General features: G+C 35.8%; 2 protein-coding genes across 3 annotated transcripts; both read right to left on the bottom strand.

Annotated features, from left to right (window-relative positions):
* Positions 1 to 100: 100 nt before the first annotated feature.
* Positions 101 to 5,122, bottom strand: LOC120465122 (retinol-binding protein 1). Its single transcript, XM_039654744.2, has 4 exons — positions 4,827 to 5,122; positions 3,403 to 3,581; positions 2,083 to 2,184; positions 101 to 749 (listed from the first exon to the last, which is right to left on the bottom strand). The coding sequence occupies exons 1-4, from the start codon at positions 4,897 to 4,899 to the stop codon at positions 699 to 701; spliced, it is 405 nt and encodes a 134-aa protein (XP_039510678.1). The 5' UTR covers positions 4,900 to 5,122; the 3' UTR covers positions 101 to 698.
* Positions 5,123 to 5,496: 374 nt separating this feature from the next.
* Positions 5,497 to 15,975, bottom strand: nmnat3 (nicotinamide nucleotide adenylyltransferase 3). 2 transcript variants are annotated; one of them, XM_039654742.2, is made up of 5 exons: positions 15,896 to 15,975; positions 14,299 to 14,430; positions 11,974 to 12,157; positions 9,897 to 9,970; positions 5,497 to 7,525 (listed from the first exon to the last, which is right to left on the bottom strand). In XM_039654742.2, exons 2-5 carry the CDS (start codon positions 14,405 to 14,407, stop codon positions 7,131 to 7,133), a joined length of 762 nt encoding a protein of 253 aa, XP_039510676.2. In that variant the 5' UTR covers positions 14,408 to 14,430; positions 15,896 to 15,975; the 3' UTR covers positions 5,497 to 7,130. The 2 variants fall into 2 exon arrangements, with proteins under 2 accessions (XP_039510676.2, XP_039510677.2); XM_039654743.2 differs by having other exon boundaries at positions 14,299 to 14,441; positions 15,897 to 15,956.
* Between the last annotated feature and the right edge of the window lie 1,611 nt (positions 15,976 to 17,586).

The raw sequence follows: 17,586 nt of genomic DNA, 5'->3' as shown, positions 1-17,586 counted from the left end.
AGCAATATTTAATTTACATTCCTGCTGGTATGCCTTTATTAAACTAGTGTGTGGATAGAAAGTTCAAACGAACACATTAAGACGCATATGAACAGCAGAGCGCAATGCATTTCTCTTTTATTTCACTGATTTATGTATTCTTTTGTGTGCACAGTCACAGAGGCATGATGGGAAGGAAAACTAAACCCTGCCATTCTCAGAACCCAAGAGACTGACAGGATCTTCAATCAGAGCGACAGCAGCCGGGCAGCACTGCGACTCACTCGTCACATCATTTTTCCTTCAGCACATCCTCTCTGGAGTCTAATTACTTTTATGTATACAGAAGCTCCCAATCTAAGGAGTGTTCTTGTTGCGTCCAAGACAATATCCTGACGCACCTGTTGTTTGATGGTTCACTTATAGTGCAGCTTATCCCAGTGTTCCCTATACCACTAATGTAAATAACATCCGAATGACAAGCGGCAGCAACTAAGAATGAATGTCGCTGGAGATCTTCCTCAGGATCAGAATAAACAAGCACATTTAGATTGTGACAGACTATCACAGATGGCGTTTGACTGGTTTTCGCAATAGCGGAGATGATGGTGCACTCAGACAGACAGATAGATGTTGGAAAATATGGCAGGAATTTAAATTGTTGTTTTTTTTTATCTCTTTGCCAGTGTTCAGTGTTACTTTATAATGTCAGCACAGGTTTAAGCCTTTTTGAAGACCTGTTTACTCACAACCCCGGCGGCTCTCAGCTCCTGCAAGCAAAGAAAACATACTTAAAGGAAAAGTTGACCTAAATATGAAGATTGTGTTATCATTTACATCACCCTCATGTCATTCCAAAACCGCATGACTTTCTTTCCTCTTTGGAAACGCAAATGTCTACAATGAAAGTTAGCAGGGTCTTGTCGACAAAAACACTGAGACATTTTTCTAAACATCATCTTTTGTGTTCCACAGAAGAGTAAATCATTTAGGTTTTGTTTCTGCTATAATTAACACGGTACGTTTCTTAACAGTGGTCTTTTTTTTTTTAGCACAAAACAACAATGTACAGTGCCAGTAAGTTTGGAAACTATTACTATTTTTAATGTTTTTGAAAGAAGTCTCTTATGCTCATCAAGACTGCATTTATTTATTTTACAGAAAAAAAAAATATTATCAATGTTGGAAACAGTTTTTTTTCAGGATTTATTAATGAAATAAGAAAAGTTAAAAATACAGCAAAGAAAGAAAAAACAAAACAAAACACTGAACCTAAACTTTTGAATGGTAGTGTATTGTAAAAGATATTTCTATTTTTCTTCATCAAAGAATCCCAAAAAAAGTATCACAGGTTATAACAAAATATTAACACAACTGTTTCACTAATAACATCATATAATAAACCAGAATATTAGAATGATTTCTAAAGGATCATGTGAAACTGAAAACTGGAGTAATGATGCTAAAAATGTCAGCTTTTCATCACAGAAATAAATAAATTATTCTAATTTATAATAATATTTTCCCTGTATTTTTGATCAAATAAATGCCGCCTTGATGAGCATCAGACACTTCTTTCAAACACATTAAAAATAGTAATGTTTCCAAACTTTTGACCGGTACTATGTATAATTTGATGGATTCAGCAATGTCCAGTTCTTTGGCAATGCTACAGCAACCTAGTCATAAACGAGATTTGGTTTATTATGCAATGATCAAACGCACAGCAGAAGCCAAACATCTGTTGTTTTTACCTCCACCCATCATATTCCAGTCACCTTCATTTAAAAATCCTATCAAATCATAATGATGTTGTTTGACGCCCATTACAATTATTTAAAACAAGTTCAAATGTATTCTAATAGTCAATCTGTCAATGTTGTGCTTTTCAGGTGCATCATCACAGGGATGAAAGTTTTGAGATTTGAGAATAGCTCGTCCCCCACCATCTGCCGCGTAGCCTAAACACAGTTTTCGAAATGCTGTACTGCATATGCCTTTGGCTATATTTCTGATATTACACTAGATGTATGCACAACTACCAAACCTGTTAGGGAATACCATCAAGGACATTACAAATGAAATGCATGAGAACTGGCCTACCAAGTGAAGCTCATCTCCCTCAATCCAGTGGGTCCAGCCCCTCCCCTCGATCTCTCCTTTCTGCACACACACCAGGTTATCTCCATCCCAGGTGATAGTGGTCTATAATGCATAACAGAGAAGGTGATTTATTTTTAACCTACACAGATAGGTTACACAGTTGCATTAGGACTGCAAAGAAACAGATTTCGCAATAGAAGTTGGAGGAGAAAAGCACATCTAGAATTCCTCTACAAAATGATCAAATTAAATTTGTTTGCAAATGTGATTGCACTGTGATTACATGCTGCACAAAGTATGTTTGAAATGCCAATTTCTCTGTCTTCTTTTAGTAGCTGGAATGAAGAGAAACAATGTCTGGCACTGTGTGGACTAAATGGGGCGAGTGATTTTTGTTCAGGACAAACCGGGTCACAACATCTTTACTAAATGCTGCGTTTGAAGTGTTTTTTTTTATTATTGACTGCAACTCCAAAACTATTTTGAGTTACGTACATCAAAACGTGAACTTGAACAATGCAATTTTTCTTTAGAGGAGACACATTCACATCTAGTATAACACAACTAACAAATTGCTCATGCCATGGAAACTAACACAACTATGATAAAGAATACTACAATACCGTATTACTACACGTACTACTATCCATTGGAAATCATCAATGTCATTTTTTTTTTTTTAGAGAAAAGGCAACCTTAGGGGTTAAAGGGGTAGTTCACACGAAAAATTTGTAAATTCTGTCATCTCTTGCTCACCCTCAAGTTGTTCCAAACCTGTATAAGTTATTAAGTTACAGATGATTATCTCTACACATCTGCAATTGTCTTATCACAGGTCTTAGATATGCCAAGTTTCTCCAAATAAAAGGAAAACTGAGGGGAAAATAAAAGGAGAGAGAGAAATGCTTCTTATTAGATTAAAGAGCCAATTATTGCTCTCATTCCACACTTTTCCCTTTTCTTATTAGTTGAGATTATGAACTGTAAATGACATGCACAATTAGTGATTTTCAAGGGAAATTGCGTAATACAAATGGCAACCTTATGAGAGAATTATTACTGATACTGGATTGTTATGATTCGTGTGTCTAATTAAGCATGCAGGCCCATTTGCATGGCCACATTTGTTAAAGGTAAGAAAAATCGCAAAAAATGTAGTGTCTATACAAAGAGTCAGCATCGATGAAGAATCAAATGTGTAAGTTCATCTTGAGTCAAATGGCAAAGTTTAGATAATAGCATTAAAGTTATAATTTTAGTAGTGCTTCACAATTAGAAAAATATATAAAGTATGCTTTTAAGCCTTGAATGTTTGCTCACCATACATTTCCTGTCGTCCACTCCACTCAGATCCTCCTCAAACTCCTGACCAACCACAAAGTCCATATTGTAGTTCTTGAAGGTGCTGAGAGTCTTTATGATGAAGTGATCTCCATCCTGACTGATGTCTTTATCAGGCTTCAGCAGGGTGGCAATTTTTCTAATAGCTACATTTACATCTGGAAAAAAAAAAAAAAAAATGACACCATGTGAAAATGTGAACTTTCCAGAATACCCTTATAAAAAGGATTACCCAAGTACAGTGATGGTTACAGATGGAAAGATGGAAAATTTCAACAACATGGTACTGAATGATTACCAGAGACATGAACATGCACAATGTTATTTACATGGCAATCTGGAATACACAGGTAAATGTCCAAAACACAAAGGTACGTTTCGCTACCCTTTTCTTAGTGTAAGCATCTAGTAAAATTCAAAAAAATAAAAGACAAAAAAGTAGAAAACTGCAATTTTGTTTCCCTTACAACAATTTACCATGGTAAACAGTAGGTGGTACGGTAAAAAAATATAAAAACAAATATACTTTTTCTAAACGTGTCCAAGAAAAGTAGTTCAGATGTTAAAACTTATTTCATAATGTGTGCAATAGAGTGATACATATGATCCAATACATAAAATAGATAACAAGAAACTAACCAACAACCTGAGAAAATAGTTAGCTAAACTAATTTTCACATATTTGTTTTTATTTATCTACCTGGAGGTCTTCTATCATTTCTTTCTTTTTGATTTATTAGAATGGTACTAAACTTGTTGATTTTTGTGGAACTTTTGTGCTATATGACTATAAAAGGGTAAATGGTCATCTTCTTGGTCATCAGAAATGAACGGAAAACAAGAAAAATACAAAAATACAGAGCTATTTTGGGGTACAATCTACAAATCAGCAACGATGAGGTAGTAATTGATAATGTCTATTTTTATCCAACTGCAAAACCTAGTAAGGATTTGTCTAATAATACTAGGCTATTATAAGCAAAGGGATTAAACACCCATGTATGCTATACTAGCATCTAGTGGCTATGCCACGATATTACATTTGATTACATATTTCCAACAGATGGTGGTGCCAATCTGCCTTCCATGCATTGGATTTAAAGTAGCTGTATGGTTCAAGATGGGTATTTCGTATGGTTACTGTAATTTAAACATACTGTATATGTATAATTTTAGTATGAACGATAATTTAAACTTACTATATGTATCATCATATCATCAACGATCTTTGTATCATTTTACATAGAAATAAATGGTGCATAATCTAGAACTGAATATTGTCTAGTCCATGAAGTAAAATAAAAAAAATAAAAAATAAATAATAAATATTACTGAAACAAAATAGGCTATACCCTATATTCAATTGAATAATAGGATAGCATCTTAATGAGGAAAAAACTCACCCAGAGCTTTCAGGTACTCTTCAAAGTTCTCGTTGGAAATCATTTTCCAGTAGCCGTTATAATCAGCAACCATTTCTGCAACTCTACTGATGGGTTTGTTTGTTCAGAGAAGATCCGATAACGCTGCTCCCCTGCGACCAAATGCTTTCTTCTGAAAGAACCCCTTATTTAAAACGGAAACGGTCATCATAATCCGAAGATTTGTGAAATAAACGTTCTTCAGTTGGATATTGTTATGGAAACAGTCTCTCCGCCCCTAAGTGTGGATCCAACAAAAGTTTTTGTTTTTGTTTTAATTTCCATCACGAAAACTTGGATACGAAACCACGCCATGTAATTACGTCATATTAAATCAAGAGCTGTAGGAAAGTGCAGTGAACTGAAACAGTGCCAGTCCGGGGCTAGTTGTCACAAGAACTGTCACATTGTTTTTATATCTATTATTTGTTAATTAATATGAATAATCAATACGCATTAAGTAAGTTGTGTTGGCCAAAACAATGCTTTTTTTTGTAGGCTACGTTACATGTTTGGAGCTTATTTGTTTTGTTTTAATTTTTTTTTTTTTTTTTTACTGAAATGATTATCTGTTCAACTTTGACAACACACACCATATAATCTGGCAACATGATGCTACTGATACTAAACACAAAAACAATACTCTTACTCATAACACTGAAAATGTTTTTAATAAAAAACAATAACAGTTCACTCACATTAAATATAGCTGTCATTTGAAACCTTTCATTGTTACAGGGGATGGACTTTTTATTCCATAGATTGTGTTTATACATCCGTCTTATTTGTTCGTCAAATTTTAAAAAAAGTATGTTTTGTGCTTGATAAAAGATTGAACTCAATTGTCACTCCTTTCATCTGTCTGATGCTTTGAATTAGCAAACATGCGTGAAACCCTTCTGTGCAAAGCAGGAGCCATCTAGAAGAGAGGGACTGCTTCTGTTGAATTAATTCCACCAGCTTTTCTTTTGAGACAGCATGAACAAAGGCGTTCTTTTAAAACACAAACTCCACACTCAAAGACTGTCAGCAGGAGGGCTTCAACATAGCAAAAAAAAAAAAAACACCATTAAATCTACTAGCGGGTTTGAGCCAGAACTCACTGTTGGTGATACAAGGACAAAATGAAATGATTTAAATCGACAACCCTTCAAATATCCCAAACCACATTCTTCTATTTTATTTTGTCAGAAACTATTTTCCCCCCACCGACAAAGCTTGATGAAACGTCTTTAGGGACCTGACAACATGAATGACGCTTTCTGTGCAAATGGAAATGGAAGAAGCAATGTTTGCTCTCCAAAGTGTAAAGGCTCTGTTATTTATCTTCCTTGTGACATTCAGCAAAAGTCAACAAATCTCATACCTGCTGAACATGGACCTACAGCTCTGCAGTGATCTGGGAAATCTAACTCCTGCAGAGAGAGGATAAATTTCTAAATCCCTCTCCACATATTACACTAGGAAACCATGGTCATGGATAATGCTCACTTTACACAAGACAAAATATGAAACTCCTCTAAAGCAGCTTTCACAGGCAGGAGGGAATTTTAATCATTTGAAACATATTTTGCTTTTTTTTTTGTGACTGGTGGTCTCAGGTAAAGTTGCTGGGCAAAATTTTGCGGGGCGAATACATATCAGAATCGCACAAATCCTAAAAAGAATCCATGTGATCTGGAGTTTCTCGAAAGGGGTTTTGATTTTGATTCTCATACGAATTCGCTGTGCTGACCAACATACAGACACTTGGTTTGAAAGTGTGCTTCATATATTCTAAAGCGATTAAAGTGAATGAAATTTCGAAGGGGGCAAAAAAGGAAAAAACTTTTCTCCTTTTTTTTTAAAAAGGTCCACTGCTCACAGGGAGTTTTCTATTGGTCAACATTGCAAATTCATGTTACCAACTTGAACTTAATGAGAAATCTGTGTGCGGAAATCCTTCAATGTTCCCGATTGCGTGGATTCCGATTCTTCGCACCTTAAAGGCCAATTCACACTGCACCAACAGAGGTGGATTGAACATGTTCAATTGGCAAAAACAAGCATCAACCAATGGCAACAGATGCCAAGAGGTAACACACTGATCAGGCAAAACCCGACAGCAATATAGAGTGGGCTCAGATCTGGCCCACATCTAGGCCTTGTGGAATCCACATGTACCAGATGTGGGCCGGATCTGGGCCGACAGTATGGGAAGTGTCTGTTGCCATTGGTTATCATTGGTCGGTTCAATGGGAATTGGCCTTTAGACCACCTCAGGCTCTGAATTCCCCAAAGCCTACATCAGTCTTGTATTGCTTGGATGGCAAGAGGTCGTAGTTTAACGTCTTTGTTCTTCATCTCACTGTCTTGGGTATAAAGGTTGTGCTCTCTTATGTAATCAATGACAGAGTCTGGTAAAAGATATTTAACACTGTGGCCTCTACGTAGGGCTCGTCGGATCTCCGTAGCACTGATCTCATTGTGTACCCACTCCCGAACCAGGAAAATGCTCTGCCGGTGCCTGGACAACAAGTCGGATTCATGTATAGCCCGGTCTGGCTGCAGGTTACCACGGCTCACGCAGACCAGTCCGAAGCGGCCCACCACCTCCTCTACATGATCGTCCATCCACAAACCAGGCACCTTAAACGTGTCCATGAAATCAGCTCCACAAAGCAGCTTCAACTGTGGGACACCTGTGGGGGAAATCGGTCACATTACTGATGTATTCAAAAGATGATATAAGAATTGTTTCCTATTTTTGAACCATTCAACTGTTATCAAAAATGGAGTAGAAGGGAAGCAGCACTTCATCATAATACTGTCAAAGTTGTCAAAAAGAGCGGTAGAAAACTGACAACTGCTTATGAAGCTGAATATGGTGCTTCATTTGAACGATGGCAGTGTGCAGAGCAAGAGCCTAAGGCTGTACCAGAGACTGACACGATAATAATAAGACCTAAATCAGTGATATCTAAGAGATATTTTTGGAGTGCCATATTTTGGAGTGAGTCTGTAATAAAAGGAACCAAGTGTTTCTGAACAATATAAATGTGATTGCTCATTTTCAATGTCATAATTTATTCACCCTTGTGCCTTTCAAGACCTGTACTTTTTAAAACTAAAACTATTAAACATTTTGATAATTGACATAAAGCTGAAAAAAATTCAAATATAAATATTAGTGGAAAAATGTCAAATTAAAAATGTATTAGCGCTATACAGAAATATAATATATTGTATATTAATACTATATATGTACTAAACAATAAAGACATTCAATTCTTATTATTAATATTATTTAAAAAAAGACAAAAACTAATAAAAATGACATGTGCATATAACAACCTTACTAAAAAAAGAAAACTGAAAATATAAAAATTAAAGCTAATTCAAAATATGAATAAATATTAGAATAGTCAAGTCAAGCCAAATTTATTTATGCAATGGAGATTGTTTCATTGCAGATTCACTGTAATGAACAGAAAATTAACAAATGTTATTGTCAATTCATCAACTTTGAAACAACTTCAATTTCAGCTTTAAAGCAGCTCCTCAAAAGACAATGCAGTGTCAATGGTGAGACAATTAGTAGTATTATTAGCATATAATTAAGTAAAATAGTATAAGTATAATAAGAGCATCTGCAGTGATAGAGCGATACTATACAGTCCCAAGAACTTATGTCATATTATCATAACCTTCTGCATCCTCCCTGACCTAGAACTCTGGAATACTGTAAATTACACAGTGGAAATAGCGTTCAGCACATATTTTGTGCCTGTTAGCAGATTTGCATCTTTCCTTTAATGTAAAGTTTGCAAATACAATAAAAAAAAAAAACAATGCTTAGTGAATTTCCCAGCCTTTAAAAATGTTATGGTGGCTCAAAGCATCACATACACAAAATTATACATTTGACACTCCTGGACCCCTTGCATGAAACTGGCAGAAATTCACTATTTCACAAAAATCACTTATTTCTTTCTCAATGCTTCATTAGAAATCATATCATGGCCAGCAATGCTAGGTCTAGCCCTCAGCATGGATATTTACAGCATATTAAAAAATCAATAGAGTGCTTTTAACTCTAATTCTTTCTCTATAACAAGTGTCAGAGAAATGGCTTTTGTTTAATCAGACATGAATGGTAGGGGGCAGGAAATGAACCTCGCAGGCCCACTAAAGCTCTTTATTTCAACTCCATGTGACTAAACAGACCTGAAGTGCACTGCGAGGGTCTGTGGAAACACCACCCTTTTCATACTTATTCTAATAATGCATACATTCATGTAAACACAGTTATTAAAAATATTGTGCACATTTGAATACAATCACTAATGTTTCCAGAAAACCATAAATGGGTTAAAGTACCGAATTTCTCTGAATCGCCAAAAAGTGTCTTGCATGAAGGCAATTTTAATAAAACCCCTGTGCTAATTCAACATGAAATATAAAAATTAAACAGATCTCTTTCTGAATAAGTCAATCATTTTCAACATCTTTCAAGTTAATAGCAACTGATTTGTTTATTTATCATTGTAATAGACGGATGAGGAGGAGCTCGTTTGTTATCTTCACTGTACTGTCAAGCTAAAGAAAATACGGATGAAATAAATGATATCAGAACATAGGGTTTGGAAAGAATCAAGGGATCCTGTGAAAGGTTTTTAAGATAACAGGGTTTTCGTGTGCTTGTGTTCTATCATTTTTGTCACTTGTCTTGGCTTAAAGTTGTCCTGGCTATTAATCTCAGCTTCATTAATAGTCCGGGCACGCTTGTCTTAAGCCCAGTCATCCCGTGGAGGGTATTAGACTTCATTAGCATGCACCTCTACAACACCCCCAAATAAAAGCACTTTTGAAAAGAGGCCTAGCAGCGCTTGTGCTGGCCAGAAAGAAGACAACGGCCTCTTTTAAATGCACCAGAATTACAGTATCTAAAGTGATTAGCAAAGACGGAAAATGCTCTGTTAGGCAAGAGAGGAGGCTTAGAAGAAACCGAATTGTGTTGAGAGGTTTCTGTGGTAATTTACAAAGACATACTGAGAGGTGGGCGGGGCTTACCAAAGGCTGGTCGCTCATTTGTGGACGGGTCCTTGCTGTGGTCGTACTGAGCGGCTATCTGGCCATAGTGGTACCTGTGTGTTTGGAAACAAACAAGAGAGCATGAATGGCCATACTGTTTAGGTAATCAGCTTATGAACATGGGAGAAGCTTTACATTCTCACTGAATTTCATGAGCCTATAGATTTACTTCTCCAATCTCTCACAAGAGGCTTTAATCAGCTTTGGTGTTGCGAAGGAGTGTGGAACCATCACAAGGAGATAATTATTGAGCAAACAACAGTTGTTAAATCTATATATCGCCCACTTGCATGCGAGTGTTTAATGTATAAAAGGGAATAGTAGATTTTAAGGTATAAGAGCTTTTATGGTGAACCAACCAGGGCTGTCGTACAGAATTGAATTGCGAATGCCTTTTAAAGAATTTGAATTGAGATTCCAAAAAAAAAGGTTGCATTTCTGCATCTAAATTTGAAAGTAATTTGAGTGTTTATAAGGTAGATGAATGTATGATGGACGGACGGACTGATAGATGACAAAGCTGAATTATAAGCTCATGTCACATGTTCCTTCAGAAATCATTCTAATAAGCTGATTTGGGGCTCAATAAATATTCCTTATTATTAATATAAAAATGATGAATAGAAAATTTAAAAGAAAACCATTTATTTGAGTCTTTACTGTCACTTTTGATCAATTTAATGCAATCTTGCTGAATAAAAAGCTTTTTAAATGAATTAATAAATAAAATCTTTCAGATCCCAAAACTCATTGTTATGTATTTTCTATGTGAAATGATACAAGCAATGTTGATGTCTACTTTTTGCAACAGCCTTTTCATAAGGAGTGTACCTTAAAAATGCTCACTGGCTTTTAGAACAGAGCCTGTATGGCACGATGTCCTTTAAAATAGCAAAAACTCAACCAAGTAATTCAACACATAGGGGTCAACTGCAAGGGCATATAAGCAATTTTGTATTTCATCCAGTTCTGCCAGGAAGTAAATTGCGAACCTAGAAAGATAAAGTCCTGGCATGGGACCCTGGCACAAGTACAGCCAGCCTCCTCCCTGGCATCGGAGTATTAATTAGCCACCTAAGGGCACAGCTAACAATTGCCATAACAAATTTGAGTACCCAGAGGGGTCCTTAAAAAGTCTCTTGTTACTATCTGAGGGATTCAAGAGGAGGAATGGCCCATCAAGGTAAAAACTGAGGGGACATGAATTTGGCATGGGTACAAAATGAAAACCACTAAAAGCCGAATACTAAAGGATGACAGGGTGCCTCATATTTTCTGTGGCAGAATCCGAGGAGAATGAAAACTGTGGCTGTTATGATGGACAGCCGGGCTGGAATGAGTCACGTCAGTGCCTGGCTATTTGACATCTCATACACAGGGAATTTAAGGATTCGGCTCCTATAAAGTTTTGGCTTTAGCTCAGCTCAGATGGTTCGAAGATGACTGTGAGTTTGTAGAGGGTAATGCAAGGTGAATTCACATTTGAAAGCGACATTTGAAGATATAAAGCCAACATGTAAGATTTCTACAGGAAATATTGAATATCTATATTCTATAGCTGCTTTTCAGTCTTGTTCTTTTATATTCTTGTATATATTGCACTGTGTAAATTAGACTTCTGGGAATTCATATGTGCGATATAAGACTCTTTAAGTCCTAATGTGCACCATCAGTTCATTAAAGTCAACATCATGTAACTGTATGGCGTATCTTAATAAACTTCATATTGTTTGATGTGAACAACACCAGTATATTTCAAATTTGACGTAAAGAAAAAAGGGCAACTTTTCTATCATCAAAGATGACTCTATAAACTTCTGAGCCTTTTCTGGGATAATGGAGGAATATAATATGCATTTAGCACCCCATCTGTCAAAACCAGTTAATGTTTCCTTCACAGTTGTGTTAAAAGACTTTCTCGTCTTGTCAAATTTTTGACTGGATAAATGATTCACATTAATCATGGTAAGAAGCCAATGCAGTGGGCTATACTTCATTCTTCGCTCAAATTGTTCTCTCTCTTTCTCTCTCTATATATATATATATATATATTCACCTCATGGTCACCACCGTCTCTGTCCAATCCGCCTGCTTACTCTCCCAGTCATCTACGGAAACCCAGTCAGAGCTCTGCAGGGCCAGTCTTGCCATAGCAAGTCGGTGTACCGAAGCAACAAGGCCCTGTTTACCATAACCATCACTGACAGGAGAAACAATGCCACCCACCACACGATACAGCCCTGCGAGATAGAAAAAGGCAACATATCTGACCCAAATTGAGTCAAATACATCATTATCAGTTGTCACATTTCAAGGGTACCACAGTTCCTGTAGCTCAGTATAACAGTATAACAATCCCAACAACATGGGTTCGATTCCTAGGGAATGCATGTAATGATGTATATCATGAATGCAATGCATCAGAGACTTTTGGATTAAAGGTGCCATAAGTGATTTATGGGAAACGCTGTTAAAAGTGGATTGGACCGAGCACCACAACACACGTGTAGCCAATCAGCAGTAGAGGATTTAGACACTCATGATGGGGAAGGAGTAAGAGTAAGCAAGGGGGAGATTTAAAGAAAGACTATAGAAAGAGAGATGGCTGAGAGACATTACAAAAGAGAAAAGGTCATAGGAATACCAATGGGAAAAGAAGGGTTAGCGCTTTGATCAGGCAAGGGCTTTAGGACCTGTGTTAATATTAGAAAAGGTTTCCAGCGCTGGACAGACCTTAGAGGGAAGGCATGAAAATGAACAAAGAGGTTGAGTTGTTTCTGCTCAATACATGAGTGACATTGGTTTTGCTATGTTTCACAGCATCCAGTATCAGAATTTTTCGGAAAGCATTATTTTACATTGTGTGTTTGTGCATTTTGTGGGCGGAGCAATGAAAGGAGGGGGGTGTGTTTGTTTGGGTTGATTTCAATATCAATAGTGTTTCTAAAAAATTACTTGCATTAATGCATCTGCCTTAAAATGTAAATAAGTGGCTTATTAAATATACCTTGATTCCTTTCCTAAGAGCAACAGCCCTACAAAATTCACTGATTAACACAAGCTTTGCATACACAGACATACTCTAATGAGTTGCTGAATGCTTAATGTTTTAATGCCTTCATTTTGCATTGTCAAGATGAATTCACATCAGACTACAATTGTACAATTGCATGTGCAAGACATAAATCAGAATTTATCAATACAATTCATTTTTAAAAGTCACACAAACAAGTCTTAAGACACTCTTGAGGTAATATAATATGCAATGCAAGCCATTTGGCTACTTGTCAAGTTATCTCTGCAAGTAGTTTTTGAAGTACACAGCGTACAGTAAATAAACACAAGCAAAAATGTCAGTGTGCTATGTCGAGGCTGTTGAGAGGAGCAGTTTCACCATGTCTGTACTGTAAGCTAGGGGTGCAACACAACAAATTGTTCCAAATCTAATCAACGCTGCAATTCTTGCTTGCATTGAAACACATAGACACAGTGTTACATCTGCTACAAAGCCTTTTTTGCTTGTAAACTTTGGGTATTAGCTTATGCAAGTACATTTTCACAGGTCAGCTGATGCATCTAACGCAAAAGCACTGCTAAGAGCATTAAACAAACTTTGCATTTGTCGCTCATTCCTTACAGCCTTATACAAAGGAAAGCCTCTGCGTAAAAAAGATGTATTTAAGCACAGATTTAGACCAAGGTTAGTATCCTCCTTAACTAAAACTGAATTGAAATAAAGCTGAAATAAAATAAAATATAAATATTAGTTGAAAAATATAAATATTAGTTGAAAAATATAAAATTAAATGAAAATGAGAAAATATATAAAACATAAATAGCAATATTGAAAATAAAATAAAAACTAATAATAAAAAAAATAATAATAAAATTTCCAAGATTTAAACTCGTGACTTTTTTTCCCCGGAATGTTTCGCAATTGCGAGTTTATATCTTTTATACTCTATTTTTCTTTTCTTTTTAAATCTTTAGACTTTATAAACTCACAATTGTGAAAAAATGTCAGAATTGTGAGATATAAACTCGAAATTGCAAGTTAAAAAGATTCTGAGAAAACAATGTCAGATCACAATGCTGACACTTTCTTGAAATTTATCTTGAAATTTCGAGTTTATTAGTTTTACTAATTTAAAAAAATAAAAAGTAATTAAAAATATTAATAGAACTATAATAAAATAAAAACTAAAATAACTCTCTCTGATTTAGGCTTCAGACTAGAATTAAAGAAACAACTAAACAAAACGTTTTAACAACAGAAATCACTTCAATGCAACAGGCTCAGAGGGACAGAGAAAAGGAGGACAGTTTTGTCAGAAAACAGACTTGATTGCCAACATTAAGAAAATGAACAGTTGGCACCAACCTGTCTGGTGCATATGGTCTCTGGCCAGCTCAAACAGACGCATGTGCTGGTGGGTAATAGGGTTGAAGGAGCCACAGGCCAGCAACACCAGAGGAATACGGCCAGCCATTTCAGTGTCTCACACCATATATTCTGGAAAACACGACAAATCAAGAAAATCCTTGATCACAAAGCAGCAAATATTTGCAATATGAGCACAGAACTAATTGGTTTGCAATGAAATGGAGAAGTATAGTATTTTGGAACAAATTATGTGATCTATGCATATTCAAGACACTCTATAATGCTCACACTTTAACCAAGCATTATTAATGAGGGATAAACATACAGCTCAATATTTAATACCAAATAAGTCACAGTAGTATGCCTGAAATGGACTTTACTCTCTCTGCAGTGAATTAGCCTGTGGATTATTGATTATTATGTACTAAGGTACTTTTTTTAATAGTTTTAGTTTTTTAATATTATTATAAAGTAATAATTATGATATTTTCAGGTCAACCTGACTGGATTTAATAGGCTACGTTTCATTACAATAAATAAATTAATAGTATGAATAGTATGAATTCACACTATGAAAAATAGTAACTATTGCAAATAGCAAATCAGTATTATTATTATTATTATTAGGCTAATCATTGTGATGTTTATGTAATGTTAATTATGCTGTCAACCATATTTCTGAGGAATCCCTCATTGATCACTGAAAGGCTTTAGTTTGGCTAAACATAAAACACGCTTATAGATAGTGTGATAAATTGACTGTTTTGTAAGCAATGGACTTTTTTTTTTTTTTGGCCAAAGTATATAGAGCAACAAGTAGGGCTTACAAATTACACACTGGACAAGGCTCACTTTGTTGACAAAACTACACTGTCTAAACCATACAATGTAAACAAACATACACCTATTATACCTATTATTTATTATTAAAATAGGTAAATAGATGGACGGATGGATCCAGAATACATGTAAATTCCCGACAGTAAAAAACAAAACAAAACAAACAAACAAAAAAAAAAACCCTGCAATGACAAGTATGTGTCATATGTGTATGGGGTACAAAATAGGGAAAGAAAAAGAACATGACAAAATGTGAACCAAACACACGTAGGCTATGTTCTACTACAGGTGACTTAAAAACACATGGATAAAATAAATCTATTAAAGCTGATCATGTGATTAAAAAGATACAAGGGAAAACTATAGCAGTTGGTATCCATGACACAATCATAGCTCATTGATACTAGATATCAGGCTATTGATATGCATACTTTGATACTGTATGATTACTTACTCATGTAAGTTACCATGGAGTTGATATAATACGACCATATTCAAAACATAAGGACAAATGAGGCCAGTACAGTTTGGAGAGCAGCAAAATCACGAAAATAAAAGTAGCTGGTTAAATTTGAGAGCTTCCAGTAAGTTAAGTTAACTTACAATTTTCTGGCTGTTAAAATTTGGATTAAGGTTAGTAGCTAACGTTTACATTTTTAAAACAGATTTGAAACGTATTTATTTAATTTATGAGACTGATGCCGTTGTCTGATAAAATATGCAATCAAACAAAATGTTTAAGGTAAATGTGTACCTTATCCAAAGATCTCCACCAAGTTTACGCAAATGCTACATGCTATATCGTTAGCCGTATGTAACACTATTAATGTCCCCCAGAACATTAAGATGTAAAAACACAGTTCCTATCTACAGGGTGTGACAGCGGCCACTAGTGGCCGAAAACAGAAGAGGCCAGTACATTCAATAAGAAAGAGACTATTGATTTCACACTGTATTTAATCATAATGACCGACCTCATTCGCTCTAACTGTATCTTAAAAGACAAGGACTCGTTCAAAGTCAAATGATAACTATCGGTTCTTAATCTGATGGAGCAAGTCTTGTGGATTATTACAATTCTCAATGGGCACAATTCTGAAAGCAAGTCGATCTTAAAACACTCTATTATCCCTTTAAAGACCTAATATGAGGTGAATTATATTCATGTGGAACTGAGACTCTAATGAGGCACAAAAGACATTGATAACGGCTCTATTGAAACAGTTACTCCATAGTCTAAGGATAGATTCACATCCACCTTCACTTGTTCCATTCGTAGCCTTTCATGCATTATGTATTACCCTTTTAACATAAATATCCAACCTGCGGGAGAAAGAGAGAGAAAAAAGCTTTTCTAATCACCCTTCAAGGGGACTTTCTGTTCCCCTTCAAAAAGGCACTTTGCACAATTATAGCTACTAAAGGGGAAATGGGCTGTAAAGATCCATACTTTGAGCTGCTCTAGCTAATGTGACTAATGTTGTGCCACACAAATGGAGTCATCATGTTCTTTGCATTGCATCATGCAGAGGGGATGGGCTTATAAACCGACTAAGTTTGGCCTTCACAATGTCATCTGTTTTGAGTCTGCATTTTTGCATCATGTATACCTACATATTAATCTACCTTAAAGTACAATATCAAGCAAGAACATTTCAGAGCACGAATCGGAATCAGTCACCAACAGGGTTGCCATGAGATGAGAACGTCTCACTCCTTGTAAAGCGACCTCAAGAAGTTTCTAGTCACAGTAGGCAGTAATTAAACGTTGATGACTCTAGGGTGACCCCTCTTGGGAGGTGGGTAGTACTGCCACAGATCCTGAGAACTCTCCAAGGTGCTGAAAAAAATGGACTCCACGAGCAAATGATGAATTCAGAGTCTAACGAGGCAGTGAAAAACACATAAAGCAAATAAAAAATGTAATATCTGTGGATGATGCATCACCTCCACTAGCTGTGGCTCCTAAATAAGTGATTCCTGCAAGAGAGGAGTTCAGACTTCATTTGAACAGATTGCTCTCATAAGATTTTAAATAGAATTAGAATTAATTATTTAGAGAGCTCAATAATAGCGAAAAGACACAGCTAAGACATATTACAGCTAGGCCTATATTATGAGTCTGGAGAGAGATGTGGGAATTAAGACACAAAGATTGAATATCAATAATAAAAACAGGTATAGGTCTATTTAACCTTTGTGTCAAGTGACTTGGAACGCTGATATAGGCCTACACAACCAGTTCCCGTCTTTGTGTCTAGCGCTAGAGGCGTCTGACCACACTTGGAACTTTCACTGTATATTTTTGCTTGTCTATGTTTGTGCATTCCAGACAAGTGTTGCTGTCAACTAAAACAAGAACTATTAAAACTGTTAAAAATTGAAATTGAAATAAAGTAAATAAAGTAAAATAAATATAAATACTATAAATAAATGGGTTTGAGC

The sequence above is a fragment of the Pimephales promelas genome, chromosome 5 (assembly GCF_988280905.1).
Source record: "Pimephales promelas chromosome 5, fPimPro1.hap1.1, whole genome shotgun sequence".
Taxonomy (NCBI): Eukaryota; Metazoa; Chordata; class Actinopteri; order Cypriniformes; family Leuciscidae; genus Pimephales; species Pimephales promelas.
The sequence above is the reverse complement of the archived record's forward strand: the minus strand, read 5'-3'. Positions and strand labels throughout refer to the sequence as shown.